Source organism: Felis catus, chromosome C2, assembly GCF_018350175.1.
Source record: "Felis catus isolate Fca126 chromosome C2, F.catus_Fca126_mat1.0, whole genome shotgun sequence".
Classification (NCBI taxonomy): domain Eukaryota; kingdom Metazoa; phylum Chordata; class Mammalia; order Carnivora; family Felidae; genus Felis; species Felis catus.
In genome coordinates, this window is record NC_058376.1 from 76,769,141 (window position 1) to 76,791,248 (window position 22,108).

Consider the following 22,108-nt stretch of genomic DNA (forward strand, 5'->3'; position numbering starts at 1 on the left):
ATCAGGGAAACCTGGGGTGGGGTGGGGGAAGAGGGGTAGGGGGGCTCTAATATGGTCAAATGAAAGGCATTGTTCCCATTTGATTGTTATGAAAATTGAACCAACAGGTTCAATTGCCAATTTTCGCTCTATGCTTGTGCCTGTGTCTGAAGTGCGTGGGCATGCATAGGAATGCCTGCTTTTAGTGAAATGGGCAGGTATGAGATATATCGATTGGGTTCTTCCTGTCATTGACTGAGTAGCAAACCTGTCACTTCTCCAAGTAGTGAATCATGTTGACAGAATGCATTACATTTTATAAGTTTTTTTCTTTGTCCAGATCATCTGTAGTTGAAGCACACTTGCCACCTTTTAAAAGTGATCTCTGCAGCATTCCAGAGCCACTGAAGTATTCATCTTGACCTGGATAGTCAGTTTCTCTGCTAGCACAAAGAAGATTTTTTAACATGAACAAGATCCTTTCAACCACTCTTTGCTTTGGACTCCTAACTTTGTTATCTGTAATGATATTTTTCGAATTGGTGCATGGACGGCCATATCTTACCCAAGGTATGTACACATGAATCTAAAATCCTACAGATGGGTAAATAATCCTTATCTTTCTGTTTGCATTGCCTTGATTTCTCTGCCATTATCAAAATAATATGTTAAGGCATTAGTATTATTAATCATCAAACATCTTTTCAGAAGTTGCTGTTTTAAATTACATGTAATCCGTGATGCTGTTCTTCTCAAGTAAATTAATTTTAACCAACATTGTACTAAATTTATTTTGACTACACCTAATTTTTTATCTAATCATGGGGCACCTTTTTTCTCACTTCTGTTCTATGACCAAAGATAGTGAATGTGTAAGTAGTAATACAATCAATTACCTAATATGTGCATATTTTATTTTATTTTTTAATATGTGCATATTTTAAAGTGTATCTGGGGAAAGCAAAATAATATTTTTAACCTATGAGATTATAAGTAAGTTACTAATGAAAGGAGAATGACTTAGATAAAAACACATTAGGATGGAAATTTGTGTTTGCAGAGATTTGGAAATAATAATGCATGGGTAAATCTACATAGTATTTTCAGGAAGACGATGCTAAATCCACATTATGCATTGACTGTATTTATTGGATTTCTAACATAGAGTACTTACATTAAATGAAATAATTTAATCTATGACATCTAAAATTTGTACCATGAGAAAGTTGGAGAAAATAAATTTTTGCTCTTGTAATATTGTAACTTGTATTGATCTTTCTTTAAAATTTTCAACGCATTTTGTACTGGAAATGGCTCTTCATCTGAGAATCAGTAGGGCTAAATGTAATGTTGATTTATTAGGCAAACAACCTCCTTGAAACTTTTATATATTTCTTTATGTTTGGAAAATAGTAATTTAAAATAGTGCTCTCTAATTTTCCTTCCAGCTTGAAATTTTGAGGTTATCTATCATCTAACTGAACTCCTTGTTGGGAAGGAAAGAGCCTTTAACTTTGTCTTACATAGGGGAACCAAAACAGGATAGAATACATTTTATTTACATGATAACTGGTTGAGAAGAGGGATCAAGTTTCTCCCTTTGGGATCAAATTCAATTTTACTAGACCATGTTGCTTCCAATGTGGTTTTAAAAGTCAATGAGAGAGCAGTTCTTTTGGCAGTGAAAATAAAATTGCATAAATCCTTGTTATTTATTTATTGGGATTTTCCCATGAAAAATAAGTTGTCTTAGAGACCTAGATATAAGGTTGGGAATCAAAAGAGTCTGGATTTTATCCATAGCTCACATTTAGTCTTTGGCCAATCAAAATCATTGCACATGATAGGCATCCTTTGTTCTTCCTGTGAAATGATGGTATTTTCAACGTTCTTAACACAATGTAAATGAGGAAAAATGAGACCATTCACTGAGGACTTTGCAAAATTAGGATGTTGGTGGTAAATGTAACTTCTGATTTCATGTGGATGTGGAATACAGAAAAATCAAACTCTAAAGTATTTTGCTAGGTTAAAGTTAAATAACACCTCTGACCCCAGAATACCACACAGTGATATGCATGTATCACTGGCAGCATATTGGAAAGGTTTTTCTCTCTGGTACTCCCTTGGATTTATTTTATTGTATATAAACAGAGAAGATTACGTTACTAGTAGGGTTATTTTCTGATCTAAATTGTCTATGATTTGAGTGAGTCTCTCTCCATATACACGTATTTCAAAGCAGCCAAAGGTTTGACTTATGTCCTTGAACACATTGTTCAAATAAGCATTTTTGGGGGTTACCATCCCGCTCTTTCTGTGTTAGACAATGTCCAAGACAAATGACACAATCTGCCAGCTGTCATTTGGTTGGAGCTATAGAAATGCATGGTTCAATGGATAAACCTGACACGGGGCAAACTGCCTACCACAAAATGATGAAGAGTGAATATCAAGACCAAGAATACTGGAAAATTTATTAATTGTTTTGTATTTTATCATTTTGGGGATTTCCAGATTTCTTTCTGGTAAAATTTCTTGTCTATATATAGTGAGAAGCTTCAAATTTGAGTGAAAAGTGAGGAGACAATGAAACCTTTAAGATTCAGTATCTTTAAAGGGTGCCTGGGTGGCTCAGTCGTTGAAGCACCCAACTTTGGGTCAGGTCTTGATCTCATGGTTCATGAGTTCCAGCCCCGCATTGGGCTCTGTGCTGACAGCTCTGAGTCTGAAGCCATTTTTGGATTCTGTGTCTCCCTCTCTTTTTGCCGTTCCCCTGCTCATGCTCTCTCTCTGTCTCTCAAAAATGAATAAATATTAAAAAAATTAAAAAAAATTCAGTATCTTAAGTAGCAATGAACCAGTATTATCTGTGTATTTGCAAAAGCCTTCACTCTGTCATGTCTGGATAACTTTGTCATCCTTTGTGCTAAGGGTTCACCTACACTCAGGTATTTTTTATTCAAGCATTTCCCTTGTCATACTAACTTTTAGTTCAAAGACAAAAGCATATTAAAAGTATGTGTAATTGTTTTCTTTTAAAGCTGTATCTGTTTTAAAACTAAAAATGAAAAAAAGAAAAAAGACTTATTTTCAATTATATTTCTAAGACAATATCTTAACTTTAGAAATATAAAAAATATTTTTAAAAAATTTCTTGAAAAAACTTTTTCTTCAGGGATTCCTGTAAACCATGGTTGTCTTTAAAGGTACTGACAAGAATTTCTGAGGAGAGTTATACAAGTGTAACCACTGGAAACAAAAGTAGTAAAGAGAGGCAAATTGATTCAATTTCTTTTGTGAAAAATGTCCCACTTAAATATGCAGAAGTGGATTAGTAATTAAGTTCCTAAAAGCTTCAGCTCTACACTTTCCTTGTTACCTCCTCCTGGTCTTATACATTCTCTAAGTTTAAGGCAATGAATTGGTTTCTCTTATCACAGTTCTAAAATAAGTAGTCATTGTCATCTGGCTATAATATGTACCCTATTTCTTTTTCTAAGAAAAATATTTTAAAGATTGTAGATTGTAATTTAACATTTTGATGAACAACTGTAATAACAATGACGTTATTGCATGGTCACATCTTAAACTAAACTATCTCTGAGGGTCTTCATATAATTGATGTTAAGCAAATTTCCATTGATACTGTATTAATGTTTTAATTAATCAGTAGAAAAAATGTTACAGATAATTTCTATGTTTATGAAGTAAAGGAAATTGAAGAGTTGAGCATCCATAAACTATGTTTGGTCAATGTAGAAATGATGCTGTCACCTGTCCCACGTCATCCATTTGCTTCCTCATCAAGTCTCTCTCATTCATTTTATTAACCTCTTAATTGTTTGAGTTAATCAATTAACATTTTGTAGACACAAGAAAGACGGATGATTAAACAGAATAATATAGTTAAATTACGGGCCATTTCTGTAGCTAAAACCACAATATTCTCACTTCTAAACTTCAGACTCAATGAATCTAGCTTCTGTTCAAGCTGTCAGCTAGAATGAGGAGCTAGCAAGTGGGGAGCATGATCCCACAGAAGTTCTGGACAAAAGTTTGGCTTGAAAAAAGCCACATCACAAAAGTTCATTTTGTTTGTAATATACTAGTTGTTACTTCAATTGCATTACTTGTTGATAGATATCTTGTTGAGTCTTCATGTCTTATAGCTTGAGTAAAGGTTATTATCCTGATTTCTACTTCAGAATAAAAATATTTACAAAAAATTGGGTGATATTTTGCTTTTAAGGTGTTGAAAGAGTTGAGCATATGATCAATGAATGGGCTGGGAGGTAAATTGGCAAAGATGGAAAGATGTCAATATGGAGAAAGGAGACTTCATATCACCTTTTCCATAAGATTTCCTTGAATGGTTTAAAGGCAATCTCCAGAACACAAAATGGCTCATATTTAAATGTGCATAGCACATAGAATCTTAAAATCAAATATTGTTTATTTTTTTCTTTAAAAAATTTTTGGGGCACCTGGGTGGCTCAGTTGGTTAAGGATCCAACTCGTGATCTCAGCTCAGGTCATGATCTCACAGTTTGTGAGTTCAAGCCCCCATCAGGCTCTGCACTGACAGCATGGAGCCTGCTTGGGATTCTCTTTCTGTCTCTCTCTGCCCCTCCCCTGCCCTCTCTTTCTTCCTCTTTCTCTCAAAATAAATAAATAAACTTAAAAAAATAACTTTTATATTTTTCATATTAAACACAACAGTAGAAAATTTCAACAACACAGATAAAAAATAAGAAATTTACCTGCGATTCTACTACCCAAATTTACCTACTACCCAAATTTAGCGGGTAAATTTTAGGGTGTCACCTTTCAGACATACTGTCTCTCCTCTTCTCTCTCCCTCTCTCATAATCTCTTTTTGCTCCTATACATTCAATGATTTTTGAAACAGCCCCTCTTTTTGGGTTACACACCTTTGTCCACAGCACTTTTTTTGGTGAGTATATGCATTGATAGCTATAAAATGTATTTAATTAAAAGTGCTCTCGGTGACACAGATCGAAAATGGAGGCTTCATTACATTGGGATGATTATTACAGGAAATGAATTGTTTCCAGATAAAGAAGATGCAAACCACGAAGAACTATTGCTGGCTCTACTGAATAAAAATTTTGATTTCCAAAGACCTTCTAGCATTGGTAAGTTAGGAATTTATTCTGTCTTCTGACCTGCTCTTTCTCAATGTTAATTTGTAGTAAAGTAATAACTACTCCTTTTCATGCTGCACTGACAGCTTAAGTGTGTCTTATTATTTCATATTCATGATAAAGCAATGGCATTATTAAAAAATATTAAAATCCTATTTTCTTCAATTAGAGGGTCCTAATGGGATCAGTAACCATCTATTTACAAAATAGTTATCTTTAGTCATATTCTCATCTCTGCAACTTCTCACTCATACAGTTAATATTTTCTTTTACTAAATGCTTCAAATCTGTTCCCAGGTTTTCATTAGAAATTTCACAAATTAACTGCATTTTAATGGCAGTTAAGTTAGCACATTTGCAATGAAATTCTCTCCATGTGGGAAACAATTGGAGTAGAGACCACTGGGAAATTTAGGCGCACCGACTGACATTTTTTTCTTTGAAGATCAGCAGAATCTAATTTACAATTATGCATTAGAGTTTTCTCCAAGAAATGACAAATACTGTCAGAAACTTAGCAAGTCTAGCCTAAGAGAAAATGTGAGAATATGTCAATGTGTTACACTCTCCAAAAACATCTGATCCTCTAAAAAAAAAATCTAGTCATGGGACAATGTACTGACTATAACAACATCTTAATGAATACTTTAAAAATACAGGGTTTTAAAATTAGAAATAAGATATTCTCATTGAAGAAAATGTATGAAATTATAAAAAAGAAAAATTCATACTCAAACTGTAAAACCCAGAGAGAGCTAATATCAATATTCTGGGAATTTCTTTCATGAATGAATTGTATAGATGTTTGTGTCCCACTTTTTTTCACTTACTATTGTTTCATAAAATTTCCTCATGTTAGTAGAATAATTTACTTCTAAATAATAGTCCTTGTTAGAACTATGGTCTGTTTTAGAAAGCTTTGTGCTTATTACAAGAAATCAGGTATTTTCTCATGACATAACTGGTTGCAATTCAATATGTCAGGCATTGAGAAAATATTTGGCTCTTATATTAGGGATGGTGGGTGGTCTCAAATCTTATGGAAAAGACCTTTGCCTTCCACATAAGATCTTGAATGTGTGAATCGGGATGAATCTATTATTTGCCATGAAAGTTTTCATGTAACGAATGTGTCTTGCAGATACAGAACTGACTGGCAAATTGGAAGAACTTAACCAGGTGAGAGTGTGAAATACATTTCAATTTTAATAATAATTAGAAGGCATTTATCTTGGGGCACAGTTTGAAAAATTATTGGTATGATACCGTAAATTTTTTTTATTCCTGCTAGAGAAAAAGTAAAGTAATTCATTAGAAAAAAAAATAGTCAAATTCCACTTGGGAAAAAAAAAAAACAAGAAAGAAAAGAAAACCAAAACAAAACTAAAGCTGAAATGATCTTGAGATAAAATCTGGATTCTCGTCCCAGCTCTCCAATTGTTATGAGACCAGAAACAAATTAAAATTCTCTGGATCTAAATCTCCTCATCTATAAAATAGGAGGCTATACCTAGATTGGTGATTTTCAAAATGTATTATTATTTTTAAAAGTGGAAATATTTTTTCCCAAATAAATTGGATACGGTCTCATATCCAATTAATTCGGTTGCATACGAAGGTGGAGCTGTTCTGTTTAAAGCACCTGGTTGGGCGCCTGAAGGGTCACCTCTTTGAACCCGCTCTCAGTCTCCCGAGAGGGAGACCCTTAGCGGCCTTTTCCCCAACTCCTTGACATGCTGTAAAGAAAATGTGAAAATCACCAGATTCGATGATTTCAAAACTTTTTCACAAACATGCATGCAAATCCATTATTATGCAAACCATGTGGCTCTGTGGGAGAGAGAATTGTGTCCCATCATTCTAGGCGGGTCAGACATGGACACTCTCAGTAGCCAGGCTGAACTCTACTTTGGTAGAGTTAGATCTTCAGGGTGTAGACAATCAGAAAGCTTGCTAAAAATGAACATGGGTTTAATTCTGGGTAAAAACCCTAAGGCCTCAAAATACTTCTCCCTTCCTGCTGGAAAGGAGAAATATTTCAGGAAATCCAAACATTTACATAACTCTGTGGAGCTCCTTGAAAAGCACTGCTCATTATAGGTGACATGAAATCGAGTCCAGGAACACAGGCTGTGTTTCCAGGCTCCCCATTAATTAACACCCAGAGTGGACTTCCTTAACCATAAACCTGTTTTTTCCTCATGTCCTGTTGAGTCATGTACCTTTCTCAGTCAGTCTCTAAATACTAGTTTCCTTGTACTTTTCCTGTTTCTTTTTGTTTACTTTCTTCATTACTTTTTCTCCTTTTCAATTCCTTGTTTCTCCTTTCTCCCTTTCTTCTGTTTTTCCTACTCTTTTCCCTGTTTTATTCAAATACTTTCTCTTCTTCAACAGAAAATAGCATCATTCTAATTAAAGATGAATAATTTTTATGTTTGATTTTTAACAGCTGGAAAATCTAAAAGAGCAGCTCGCAGAGGCCAAAGATTCAGAGATATCCTATGCTATAGGTGGTCTATCTTCTTCCCATCCCAATAAGCGAGGTAAATTTTCATTTCAAATTTTTAAAATTGACATCTGAAAGATGAGTTTTGCAATTATTACTAAGAAGAAAGAGAGTAACTTGATATTTCTTAATCCTATGGTGGTGCTCAAGATCAAGGCTCATATCTTTATTATTTATTTATTTATTTATTTATTTAATTTTTTTTTTCAACGTTTATTTATTTTTTTTGGGACAGAGAGAGACAGAGCATGAACGGGGGAGGGGCAGAGAGAGAGGGAAACACAGAATCGGAAACAGGCTCCAGGCTCTGAGCCATCAGCCCAGAGCCTGACGCGAGGCTCGAACTCACGGACCGCGAGATCGTGAACTGGCTGAAGTCGGACGCTTAACCGACTGCGTCACCCAGGCGCCCCAATTTTTTATTTATTTTTTAAACAAATTTAATGTTTATTTATTTTTGAGAGAGGGAGAGAGAGAGAGAGAGAGAGAGACAGAACAAGAGTGGGGGAAGGGGCCGAGAGAGAGGGAGACACAGACTCTAAAGCAGGCTCCAGGTTCTGAGCTGTCAGGACAGAGTCCTACACAGAACTTGAACCCATGAACTGTATGTAGATCATGACCTGAGCTGAAGTTGGGTTCTCAACTAACTGAGACACCCAGGCGCCCCTATTTTATTTTATTTTATTTTATTTTATTTTTTAAGTTTATTTATTTTGAGAGAGGGAAAGCAAGAGTGGGGGGAGGGGAAGAGAGAGAGGAGAGAGTGAGAATCCCAAATAGTCAAATTCCACTTGGGAAAAAAAAAAAAAAACAAAAAAAAAACAAGAAAGAAAAGAAAACCAAACCAAAACTAAAGCTGAAATGATCTTGAGATAAAATCTGGATTCTCAGCACTAGCAGTGCAGAGCCTGATATGGGGCTCAAACTCACAGACGATAAGATCATGACCTAAGCCGAAGTCAGACACTTCTCCTACTGAGCCACCCAGGCACCTCCGAGGCTCATATTTTTAAAAAAGATTCCAGTGAAAACGTTCCCATATGAATGTATCTGAGTTCTGTGGTGTTTATAGCAGTGTGTCGCAAGGTCATAGGTTCTAGGTTTAAGTAAAATAGGCCCTTATTGTTTAAAATTGTGACTTACCTTTGCTGTTTTGCTTAAACATTGGAGATAGGAGAATCACAAAAGGGAACAATCAAGTTTCAAGTTAATCCAGAATTTTAGAACATCTTTATTAAAGTCATTGCTCTAACGTTTGGTTCAAGGCTTGATTCATAACATTTAATTTTAGGAGGATTTGTCTTTTGGATCCCTCTTACTATTTATAATATTTCTTGGGAAATTCTTGTTTCTTGCTGAATTAGTTCTTATACTTGAAAAACTTGTGTGTATGTTTTTCCATTCATAGAGTGATGTGAGCCTTCCTAAAACTTGTTTTATTTACACTTGTCTCTCTTCCCAGATTTGTCTTTAACTTGTACATAAACCTATGTCACAATTGCTACTAAGGGGGGAAAGGAGACACTGGTATTATTTAAACACTTAGCATATTATATTTTATATTTTCGTATCTCAAAATATTGTGGTTAATACATAAGCACTAGAGCTACACTGCCTGGGTTCAAGTTAATATTGACATTTTCTACCTGCTTGAACTTGTGCAATTATCTAACTTCCTGTGCCTTATTTTCTTTGCCCCCAAATGCAAATTATAATCCTAAGTATCTTTATGAGATTGCTGGGAGGACTTGATGAGTAATATATGAAAGGAATTTAGAATAATGCCTAGCAAATAGTAAGTACTATGTAAACTTAACTTGTTTTTTATGGTTTTGATCAATGCTATAATTATTATTTTATTCTCTTCATAAACATCAGGTAGCTATTACTATGCCTATTTTATAGATGAGGAAATTACATCTCAGAGGGATTAAATTATATGCTGAAAATAACCCCCCTGCTAAGTGACTCAACCAGTGAACCTGAAGGAGATGGTAGTAGAACCTTCCGGAGTTTTAAGGACTTTGGCTTTTACTAGGTATCATGTGGGACATCACTGGAAAGTTTGAGCTCAAGAGTGATACGAGATAATTTTTAGTACAACCACTCTTGATGCTTTGTGGAGAACACACTGCAAAAGATGGGCAAAGGTAGAAGCAGAGAAAACTTTAATAAAAATAATTTAGTGGTAGCAGCTTGGATTCGGTTTGGCAATAGTGAATTGATAAGGAGGGGTCTTATTCTTTGGCTATATTTTCAACAAAGAAGCCAACAAAATTTCTTGTAGGATTACACGTAGGTTGTATTAAAAAATGACGGAAGGTGTCGAGTGACTCCAAAGATTTTGTTCCAAGCAACTAGGAAAAAGAGGGCAAATTCTACTTATTGAACCAGAGATAGCTGGAAGAGGAGAAAGTTTGGTAGTGTAGAGGGTTGAAATAGAGATTTGTTGGGCCTTCTCATAATTAGCGTAGCTTAGGCTATGATGTGTTACCAGTTTTAATCCAAATCTCAGAGGACTATCATATAATAAAGTCCAATATATGTAGTATAACCCTCTTTGATTTTCTGACTATATCATTTGAAAGGTTGTTATAGCTTGACTGCGTCTAATATTGCCAAGACATAGGAAAGGAATAGAGGACACATCCCAGGTCTAAACTGCCTCAGTTCAGAACTTGGTTCAGTGAGAAGTGTCACTTCTGAAGTCCACTGGCTAGAATTAGTCATGTGGGCTGCCACCAAAATACTGGCAAGATAGGCTGATAAATTTTAGGAAGTACATATAATACCTGGGGACCACTGCCTCTACTACAGTCAGTCCTTTCATCTCTCCTTAACCACATAGACTATACTTATCCCATTCCCATTAGAGACAATCCCAGATCTCTTTCACTGACTGAACCCAGAACAAAGAACAGGCTTTCCAGGAGATACTTACTAGTCTTCATTAGATACAGTGTGGCTTCTTCCTCTTCATTCACAGACCTGTTGGCTAAAAGGACAATTCCAATAATTGGCAGAGTAACAGGGACAGGATAACCACAATCAGAAATCCATCCATAAAGGAAACAAACAAGAGATACACAGAATGCTACCCTCCAGGAATTCTGAAACCCGACTGGGCAAATATTATAAAGGTCTCCTACCCTGGGGATGGAAAAAGGTGTCTTGATTGGAGCCTTTAGTATCTAGGAGGAGTCATTTGCCTATTGTAACATTTCTGGTGGCTACACTGTCTGAGATTTTTGCTTTTTCATTTTCATCCCTGGATACATCTTATGTGTTCCTTGGGGAATATTCTCTTCTCTGGGATGGTACAGTTTTCTTGGGTCTCATCCCACTCTTGCAAAGTTGGAGGTCTGAGGTTTATTTTGTCTTAAAATATCAAAGATATTTTTATTTTAGGGTTTATGATGTCCTTTCAAAAATTTAGAAAGCTTCTCATCTGCTTGCTACATGCAAATGCTTTTGAAGAAACAATTTTAATTATTCTGCCTTCTCACCCCCAATTTAGTAGCAGTTTTCTTGAAAGTATGTGGAACATGGGCACCTGGGTGGCTCAGTCAGTTAAGCATCCGACTTGGGCTCAGGTCATGATCTCATGGTTCGTGGGTTCAAGCCTCGTGCAGGCTCTGTGCTGACAGCTCAGAGCCTAGAGGCTGCTTCGGATTCTGTGTCTCCCTTTCTCTCTGCCTTCGCCCACTCCTGGTCTGTCTTTCTCTCTCTCAAAAATAAATAAACATTAAAATAAAAAAAAAGCAAGTATCTGGAACATGTCTTAAAGACTAAGCACTCGCTCTGACTTCTTTATTCAAATTGTTATTTATGGAGCCTCTGTCACTTGGAGTAATTTTAAATCTCATTTTATAGTGTTTTGGATCTAGAGGAAGTTAACCCTTTCAACATTTTGAGAGCTTGTATTTCTGAACTCTTTATTCCCTTTGTATTTGCTGTCACATTGCATTTGGGGATGAATTAGGCAAACTACACTAGCAAAGAAACCTTACTATCTCAGTGATGTAACTTGCTTTAATATTTATTTTTTATTTACATGAAGCCTTGTGTATGTTGGTCACTTTACTCTGTATCCACACTATGTGTCCCCGTAGTGGGACAGGAAAGAAATGGAGGTAAACACATTCTTATCTGCCAAAATTAGACTCATGATCTTAACCTAACGTACTGGGGTCGGGGAAGCACCTTGGAAATGTAAAAAAAGCACAAGGAATATTTGGACAGTCACATCCCTACCACAGATGTTTTGGGCTTATGCTATGCGTAGCAATATCATCCCAGTATAGCAGGCCTTCTAATGTACATTTTTGGGTTTCAGTTACTTGTGGTCAACCATAGTCCAGAAGCAAATGATCTTCCTTCTGACATACCATGAGAAAGTCAATAGTACCTTCATGCTACATCACAGAGCCTACATCATTCACCTCATTTCATGTCCTCATATAGGCATTTTATCATCTTACATCATCATCATAAGAAGGGTGATTATAGTATAATAAGACATTGTGAAGAAGCCACATTCACATAACTTGTATTGTAGTATATGGTTATAATTGTTCTAGTTTATTATTTATTGTTGTTAATTTCTTTCTGTGCCTAATTTATAAAGTAAACTTTATCATCAGTATGTATGTATAGGAAAAACATGTATTTATAGCATTCAGAACTATCTGCAGTTTCAGGCATCCACTGATGGTCTTGGAACACATCCCACACAGATAAGGGGGGACTTCCTGTAGTGATCTGAGTAGACCATTGAATATATAAATTTGAGGTTTAGGGAAACAGCTCGTATTGGAGTTATTCATTTGACAGTTATCAACATATCAATATTGCTTGGCATTGTGATGAAACCATCTAAGGAATGACTCTAGATATTAAAGAGAGGACAGCCAGGCCTGAAGCCTAAGTGATTCCAAGGTTAGAGATGGGGCAGATGAGAGAATCAGCAAAGGAGGCTGGGTAGGAGCAGCTACCAAGGAAGGAAGTGACAAAGAATGCCCCACTCCTTCCAGGAAGAAGTAGTGAAACTATATTTGAAGTTGGATAACTCCAACTTTCCTTCTGAGCAGCAATAGAAAGATTATTAATGGCTTGGCCAAGAATTGTTTGGTGGACTTCTGTTGAAGGAGAAAATGATAAAACAATATTTTTATCATTTGTCAGGAAACACTGACAATACACATCACTTTTGAAAAATTTTGTTTTAAAGGGTAGAAAAATTGGGGTATTAGCTAGAACATTTTGGGGGAGTGTCAAAGAAACTTTTTATTTGTATTTATGCAAGTAGATATTAAAACATATTTGTATGTAGTAGGAACAAAGTAAAACATATGAATTAGATGCCCAGGTTAGGTGACAAAAACAACCCACATTATATTTAAAGTGTGGTTCTATTGCAAAAGTATGAATAACATTACATGAAAGTAAAGTGGACCTAGAGATCCAGCTAATGCAATAGTAACTTATGCTTACTGGGAAATATATAGTTTGCTTTAATAATTTATTTTATAGTTGATAGACACCTGCTAACTTCATTCAGAATTTGTGATAAAATATGATAAAATACAACATCTTTCCATTTATAAAAATCCTTAACAGATTGGGTATAGAAAGAACATACTTCAACCCAATAAAGGCCATATATAACAAGCCCACAGGTAATATCATATTCAATGGAGAAAAATTGAAAGAGATTTCTCTGAGATTGGGAACATCACTTCTATTAAATATAGTGCTAGAATTCCTAGCTATGCAATTAGGAAAGACAAAGAAATAAAAGGCATCCAAATAAGGAAGGAAGATGTAAAACTCACTTTTTGCTGATGATATAATCTTATATATACAGAATCTCAAAGAGTTAGTAAAAAACTGTTGAAATTAGTTGGTGATTTCAGTAGGTGGCAGATTAAAAAATCAGATTACAGAAATCAGTGGCATTCCTTTATACTAATGATGAAGCATAAGAAGAAAAAACTATCCCATCACAATAGCATAAAAAATAATAAAATACTTAGGAATAATTTTTTTATTGAATTGTATTTGATGTAAAATATTATGTTAGTTTCAGGTATACAGCATAGTGACACAATAGAAAGTGATCACCAAGGGGCGCCTGGGTGGCTCAGTCGGTTAAGCGTCCGACTTTGGCTCAGGTCCTGATCTCATGGTCCGTGAGTTCAAGCCCCGCGTCGGGCTCTGTGCTGACAGCTCAGAGCCTGGAGCCTGTTTCAGATTCTGTGTCTCCCTCTCTCTCTACCCCTCCCCTGTTCATGCTCTGTCTCTCTGTCTCAAAAATAAATAAATGTTAAAAAAAAAAAAAAGAAAGTGATCACTAGGATAAATCTAGCCACCATCTATTACCATATAAAGTTTTTCAATATTATTAACTATATTCCCTATGCTGTACACTGAATTCCCATGTCTGATTTATTTTATATCTGGAAGCCTGTACCTTTTAATCCCCTTCCCCTATTTTACACCCTCTCCTCTGGCAACTGCCAGATTATTCTCTGTATCTAAGAGTCTGTTTCTGTTTTGTTTGTTCATTTATTTTTTAGATTCTACATATAAGTGAAAGACTACATATAGTCTTCGTCTTATTTTATTTAGCATAATACCCTCTGCGTCTATCCATGTTGTCACAAATGGCAAAATTTAATTTTTAAATGGATATTCCATTGTGTGTGTGCATGTGTGTGCGTGTGTGTGTGTGTGTGTGTATAATCAATCTTCTTTATCCATTCATCTAATGATGGACACTTAGGTTGTTTTTATATCTTGGCTATTGTAGATAATGCTGCAATGAACATAGGGACATATGTATCTTTTCAAATTACAGCTTTCATTTTCTGCAGCTAAATATCCAGAAGTAGAACTGCTGTATTATTTGGTAGTTTTGTATTTAATTTTTGAGGAACCTCTGTACTGTTTTCCATAGTGGCTGCACCATTTTGCCTTCCCACCCAAAATGCATGCGAGTTTCCTTTTCTTCACATCTTTGCCCATTCTTGCTTGCTTGCTTGCTTTATTTATTTATTTATTTATTTATTTAATAGCCATTCTTACAGGTATGGTGTGATAGCTCATTGTGGTTTGATTTGCATTTATCTGATGATTTGTGATATTTAGCATCCTTTCATGTGTCTGTTGGCCACTTGTATGTCTTTGGAGAAATGTTTACTCAGGTCTTTTACTCATTTACTTAGGAATAAATTTAACCAAGGAAGTGGAAAATCTGCACAATGAAAACTATAAGTCTTTTCTGAAAAAAATCAAAAAGAAGACACATATGAAAAGAAATGTGTGTTTATGGATTGGAACAATAAGTATTGTTAAACGGCTGTATTCTGCATAGCTATCTACAGATTCAGTGCAATGTCAAAATACTATTACACAGAAAACACTATTTCAAAGAAACCACACAAATTTATGTTTCACATAAATAAAAGAAATAATCTTAAAATTTATATGGTACCACAAAAGACCCCAAATAACCAAAGATATCTTGAGGATAAAAGAACAACACCTTATTTTAAACTAGATTTCAAAACCATAGTAGTAAAAACAGTATAGTACTGGCACAAAAATAGACATATAGACCAATAAAACAGAAAACCCAGGATTAAATGCTGGCATATAGAGTCAACTAATATTCAACACAGGGCCAAGAACACCCGGCAGGGAAAGGATAGTCTCTTCAACAAATGATGCTGGGAAAACTGGAAGAATACATGCAGAATTGAATACATGAAATTGGACCTTTATGTCACACCACAAACAGAAATTCACTTGAAATGGATGAAAGACTTACATATTAGACCAGATAACATAAAACACCTACAAGAAAATATAGGGTAGTAGCTTATCAATACTGGTCTTGGTAATGACTCTTCGGACATGACACCAAAAGCACAAGCAACAAAAGCAAAAATTAACAAGTGGGACCACATCAAATTTAAAAAATTCTTCACAGCAAAAGAAACAACTAACAAAATGGAATAAAATTTTTGCAAAGCAAATGTTGGACAAGAGGTTAATATCAAAAAAAAACCCATAAAAGATAGCACTTAATAACAACAAAACCCCCAAGAGTATCTGACTTAAAACATGGGCAGAAGAACTAAATATATTTTTTTTCTCAAAGAGGACATCAAAATAGCCAATGGGCACACAAAAGATGCTCAGCTTCACTAATTAGCAGGAAAAGGCAAATCAAAACCACAATGAAATATCATCTTACACTTGTTAGAATGGCTATCATTAAGATGACAAGAGACAGCAAGTGCTGGTGAGGATGTGGTGAAAGGGAACTCATACACTGTTGGTAGGAATGTAAATTAGTGCAACCACTATGGCAAACAATATGGAAATTCCTCAAAAAATTAAAAACAGATTTACCGCATGATCCAGCAATTCAACTTCTGGGTGTATTACAACAGATGAGTGGATAAAAAAGAAAATGGGGTACATATACACAATGGAATATTATTCAGCCACGAGAAAGGAAGATATCCTGCCATTTATAATGACATGGGTGAACACTGAGCACATTTTGCTAAGCAAATAAGTCAAAGAAAGACAGGTGTTGTATGATATCACTCATATGTAGAATCTAAAGTCAAACCTGTGGAAGAAAGTAGCAAGTAAAATAGTGGCAACCAGGAGATTATAGAGGGAAAGGGATTGGTTAAGGTTGATGGTGTTTAAGTATATAAACTTCTACCGTGTAGAAATAAACCACAGAAATCTAATACACAGTGTAATGAGTGTGGACGATAATATTGCACTATAATGATGTAATATGACAAATACTACTTCAGTGGCAATCATATTTACAATATATAAATTTATCAAAGTAACACATTATACACCTTAAATTTAAAAACTGTACTGTGAAATTTATCAAATAAAAAAAAGAGAAGAAAAAAACTCTCCTTAGCTTTCACTCCAATCTATTCACTTAGTTGCACTCCTAATAACTTGAGCTTTGTGGGTGCATAAACTGAAGTAGGATAGAAGCAGCACATTTGAAGAAACCTGGGGTTGGGAGATGAAAAATAAATATATAGCTGCCTAGCACATAATAATCTCCTAAAACCAGGGATTACAAGAGTGAACCTGACAGAGATCAAGAAACACCAGAATACCAGCTAGAGTTTTTCTTCACCTAGATGGTAAATGATGGATAAACACTAAGGAGTTTGGCTGCTCTACGGGGAATATCTTTTATGACACTTCCTTTAATTCAGGTCCAAAATTTTCCAACTATGCTCCATTGCATACTTCATCGAGCCACTCATGTGATGTAATTTTTGGATATATGTAGATTTATTTCCTGGAAGACTGAGATATTCAGTGATATCTGAAGGGCTGGAAAGGGCAGTGATGATAACTTTCTGAAGCACACTATAAAAAGAAGATGGGAATGGAAAATAAACTTCTTTCATAGGATTTGAATGTAGTTTCGTTTAAAGGAGGATGTGACTCTTGTAGAAATGAAAAGTAGACTCAGTGCTATCATAACACTGTGTGTGTAGGTGGTAATGAGCTTGAGGATTACAGTTTACACAGTGAGAAGAGAGGGAGGGAAACGTGGAGAGTAGATATACTTAGCATTTATTTCAAAGAATATTTTAACAGTACTGAGTTTTTTTTTTAAACATTTTTCATTGTGCTCCCATTAATCAATAGAGAATCAAAGGTCCATCTTCTTGGGGTCATAATTTTAGAAACCACTTAGATGGAAGGAAATTAGAGAAATTTATAATGTGTTCTATGAAGCTACTACAAGCCTGATGATTGATTGGGAACAGCCTACAGAACATTTAAAAGGACTCATTTGTGCATTTGAAGATTAAAAAACTGATAGAATTGGTTTGATTTTTCTGAAGCATATGAAGACTCGATGTGATAATTAAATTACTTAAATAACATTTGATGGTTTTCAAAGTGAGCCTTAAACTCTCTTCCTTCATTTCCCCCCAGCAAATAGAAACATATTTATCATACTTTTTGCTTATGTTACTTCCTCTTTGGGATTTCAGTTACCCCAAATATAAAACAAAGGGGTATATCTAATAGGATGACCTACTGTATTCTCTTTATAGTATTATATACATTATAATGTAGAACAGTGCTGTCCAATAGAACTTTCTGTGATGATGTGAGCGTTCTCTAATGCATTACCCATTATGGTAGTCACTAGATACAACTCATTACTGAGCACTAGAAATGTGGCTAGTGGGATGAAGAAGCTGAATTTTCTTTTCTTTTCTTTTCTGTTTTGTTTTTTGTTTTGGTTTTCTAATTTTATTTAAGTCCAAGTTAGTTAACATAGTGTAATAATGGTTTCAGGAGTAGAATTTAGTGATTTATCACTAACATATAACAGCCAGTGCTCATCTCAACAAATGCCCTCCTTAAGGCCCATCACCCATTAATTTTAATTAATTTATAGATGCACATGAGGCTAAGAACTCCATATTGAACATTCCTTTCACAAAACTCTCTCATACTGGCACACATAAACTATTTTATTCAAATGTAATATTTCATCAAATATCCTCCTAATAAAGAATTTGTTTTGCTTTCTTTTTTAGCCTGCTTTTGGAAATACTGTGTCTGAAGGTTTTTCTCTGGATACAAAAAGATAAGAACATTAGAAAAAGATACACATCTACTCACCACTACTTAAAGATTCTAGCTATTTGAGCATAAAGAAAGGATGGCGTTTATTCTGCATACTGTATGCTTAAGGTTTAAGTTGTGAATGATGACAAATCAGTTGCACTTTTGCATGGCATGGGTTATCAAATGGCCTTGTAGTGCTAAAATTTACAGTGCTGTATCTATTGTATGCTTTCCGTAGATTCATTTTCTACATGTAATTTTGTCTCGTGATGACTCTAATTTTGAGCTATCAATTAAAATATTTTAAAAAGCGGGGCACCCAGGTGGCTCAGTCGGTTGAGCCTCTGACTTCGGCTCAGGTCATGATCTCACTCACGGTTCGTGAGTTCTAGCTCTGTATGGGGCTCACTGCTGTCAGGACTGTCAGCATGGAGCCTGCTTCAGATCCTCTGTCTCCCTCTCTCTCTACCCCTACCCCGCTCGTGCTATCTCAAAAATAAATAAACATTAAGATAAAAAAATAAAATATTTTAAGGGTGCCTGGGTGGCTTAGTCAGTTAAACATCCAACTTCAGTTGAGGTTATGATTTCAGGGTTCCTGAGTTCAAGCCCCACATTGGGCTCTGTGCTGATAACTCAGAGCCTGGAATCTGCTTCAGGTTTTTTGCCTTTCTCTCTCTCTGCCTCTCCCCTCTCACGCTCTGTGTCTCTCTCTCAAAATTAAATAAACATTAAAAATTTTTTTAAAAAAGTATTTTAAAAATCATCTTGGAAATTAAAATAAATTTAATTGTATCAACTTATGGAAAAAATATGCATCATTGTCCTTTCTCTTTCTTATGATTGTGCTAACTACTATCTCTTTTCTGTTCATTTGGACAATTGTCACTGAAACTACTACAACCAAATGAATACATTACTAGGAGCAGAAATATATGGTTTATTAGACTCTGGAAGAAAGTGATATTAGATGTCTCAGAGATAGAAAACTTTCTTATAAAACAATTTGCCTGTTGGTTTCTTAATTCTCATCTATGCCTCCTCCACAGCATCACGAACTATTTGAGACTCAGAATGTCTATAAGAGATTAGCTTCGGGGCGCCTGGGTGGCGCATTCGGTTAAGCGTCCGACTTCAGCCAGGTCACGATCTCACGGTCCGTGAGTTCGAGCCCTGCGTCAGGCTCTGGGCTGATGGCTCAGAGCCTGGCGCCTGTTTCCGATTCTGTGTCTCCCTCTCTCTCTGCCCCTCCCCCGTTCATGCTCTGTCTCTCTCTGTCCCAAAAATAAATGAACGTTGAAAAAAAAATTAAAAAAAAAAAAAAAGAGATTAGCTTCGTTGTGCCAAAAAAATAAACAGAACAAAAGAACTCATTGGATTTCTCTTGATTCTTTTTTTTTTCCTTTCACATCCATATATCAAACTTGCTCTTGCTTACATATGAACAAGCTTATTTACTTAGTCAATTCAAGGCTGGGAATTCAACTTCAATATTGTGTGTCACCTGTTCTAGCCCTAAAACATTGTTAACATAACTTAAAATAACATTAAGGACTAGACTAGATGGCAAGGCCAGCCTGCTCACATTCCCTTACTTCACAATATGGGGGAAATGCAGTTTACCTACATGATATCAATTTTGTGGTGCTTAAAGAGAAAATTATTGCAGAGTATGAACAATATTGCTTAAGTTGAAAAAAACCATAAAACAAACCAAGTTGAGTGACATATCTAAAGTGCCATATATATACTTGTTAGGAACCACTCAAATGTACAGAAATATTAGTTGCTCAATCATGCCTGACTATTCCTACATATTTACACCAGTAGTAAACAGAAACATAATATTGTTATGAAGAAAGACAAAAAATCCCGCTTTCATCATCTCATGTTTATTACCTTTGGAACAGTTAAACAATATGCACGCAGTTTGAATCTTTAGGAGTAAGGTCACACAGAAAGGTGTTTTGCTACTTCTTCCTTTTAGGAGAATCCATTAAGTTATATTTTAATAGTTTGCTTTAAGAAATTTAATCCCTAAAGCTATCTGTAGATTAAAGGTAGAATTTGTTAGACTTTCTGTAGTGTGAGTAAATTTTAAGATGATGTGGCATCATAAAACATCCCTCATAAAAAATTGTTTATGTAATTGATGACAGAACACAGAAATCCATATTCATAGTTTGCTCTATGAAGCTTCACAAATGAATGAGATGACTCATCATATTCTGAACAGAAATCATGTTTTAATTTCCTGCTATGTTAAAAGAATGCCCTATTTCGAACTGGTGTATTGTTGATTTATTTTCTACTTTGTATAAAGTAGTGGTGGAAATAACATGAAATAAAATAGTTATAAGTGGAGAAAACATTTTTCTCTTTTTGTTCATTAAAGTCTTGTATATATATTATATTATGAGATAAATGCATTATTACACATCAGAATAGAGTATAAATCCATACATTGTGACCTCTGACTTTAATTAAATGGAATGCCATAAGCATAACTTTGCATTAAAAAATATAGGTGATAGGAAATCAATTTGTTTATTTCGACTTTAAACCTTCACCACGAGAAAATTTTAGGCTAAAGTAGGCTTTAATACCTTTTGTCAATGCATGAAGCAGCAGCATCCAAGTGGATTAGAAGCTTACAGATAACCAAATGGAGAAAAAGGGAAGAAAGAACCTCCAAGGAATAGAACACATTCCTAAAATTGAACAGAAGGTTGAAGAAAGCTGGCAAGAAACATTTTAACTTCTTCTTCAGTAATTATTTCAAATAGAAAGTCCTACAGGATATTTTCCATGTACCACTGCTAACTTTCTAATGCAAGCTTCTGAAAACAGAATCGGTTAGCTCTCTCAAAATTCATTTCTCCTTGCTATAGCCCATCTATCACAATTAACAAAATCATTCATTTACTGTATTTTTCTAAAATTTGAAGACTTTCAGCAGTTGAAGAAATTTTCCCTAAACTAAGAATACAAAGCCAACCATGTTCTAAGTGCATATGTTCATTTCTGTGTGTCTTTGATTGCATTCTTTGGATCATACGTTTATTCAATTTTAGTTAAAATTAACAGCTATCCATTTCTCACCTCTTGTAATATGAATATACCTTCTCATAACATTCTTCCTTTATATTCTAAGATAAAACTCTGCCCTATTCATCAAACTTTTCTCCTCCCATATATCAGGTCCATCTGACAGTGATTGCTAGTGTTTAAAGTTTTCCAGAGGTTTTACAAACTTCGGCTACTCTCTGGTTCAAGTAATAAGTTGTCTTTGTGTTTTAAAAGCATACCCAATGTACCATTGGCTTATATACCTAAGTTGTAGTAATATTGTAGTTATTGTTGAGAACTGAGCGTTCCAGAGTATCAAACTTTATACTTCGATAGATCAATTAAAAATAATTTGAATCATTTAAAGAAATCATTCTTAAACACATTATACTTTTCAATGCCTTTTTAAACACAGTGTATGAAACCAGTCAAACAGTTTCTTAGGCAAGTCAGTAGCATCAAAAAGATTGTTTATTGTACTGTGTTAAAATTACGTGTACTTAATAAGCCCCAGACTGGTCCAGTGGTTTACTTTTTGATGATTCCTAGTCTTCTTCCATACTTTCCTCTGTTACTCCTGTGTGGTTGTTCTCCTCATAATCAGCCACTGCTACTCTTAATTAACTACCAGTTGTAACTAAACAGTTTTTTATTTTTATTTTTTTTTAAAGTTTTTATTTATTTTTGAGACAGAGAGAGACAGAGCATGAATGGGGAGGGGCAGAGAGAGAGGGAG

The 22,108-nt window shown here is 35.0% G+C and overlaps 1 protein-coding gene across 1 annotated transcript; it reads left to right on the forward strand.

The window, feature by feature from the left end:
• Positions 1-156: 156 nt before the first annotated feature.
• On the forward strand, positions 157-18,669 carry UTS2B (urotensin 2B). Its single transcript, XM_023260863.2, has 5 exons — positions 157-549; positions 5,040-5,138; positions 6,289-6,326; positions 7,597-7,690; positions 18,273-18,669. The coding sequence occupies exons 1-5, from the start codon at positions 447-449 to the stop codon at positions 18,296-18,298; spliced, it is 360 nt and encodes a 119-aa protein (XP_023116631.1). The 5' UTR covers positions 157-446; the 3' UTR covers positions 18,299-18,669.
• The last annotated feature ends 3,439 nt before the right edge of the window (positions 18,670-22,108 follow it).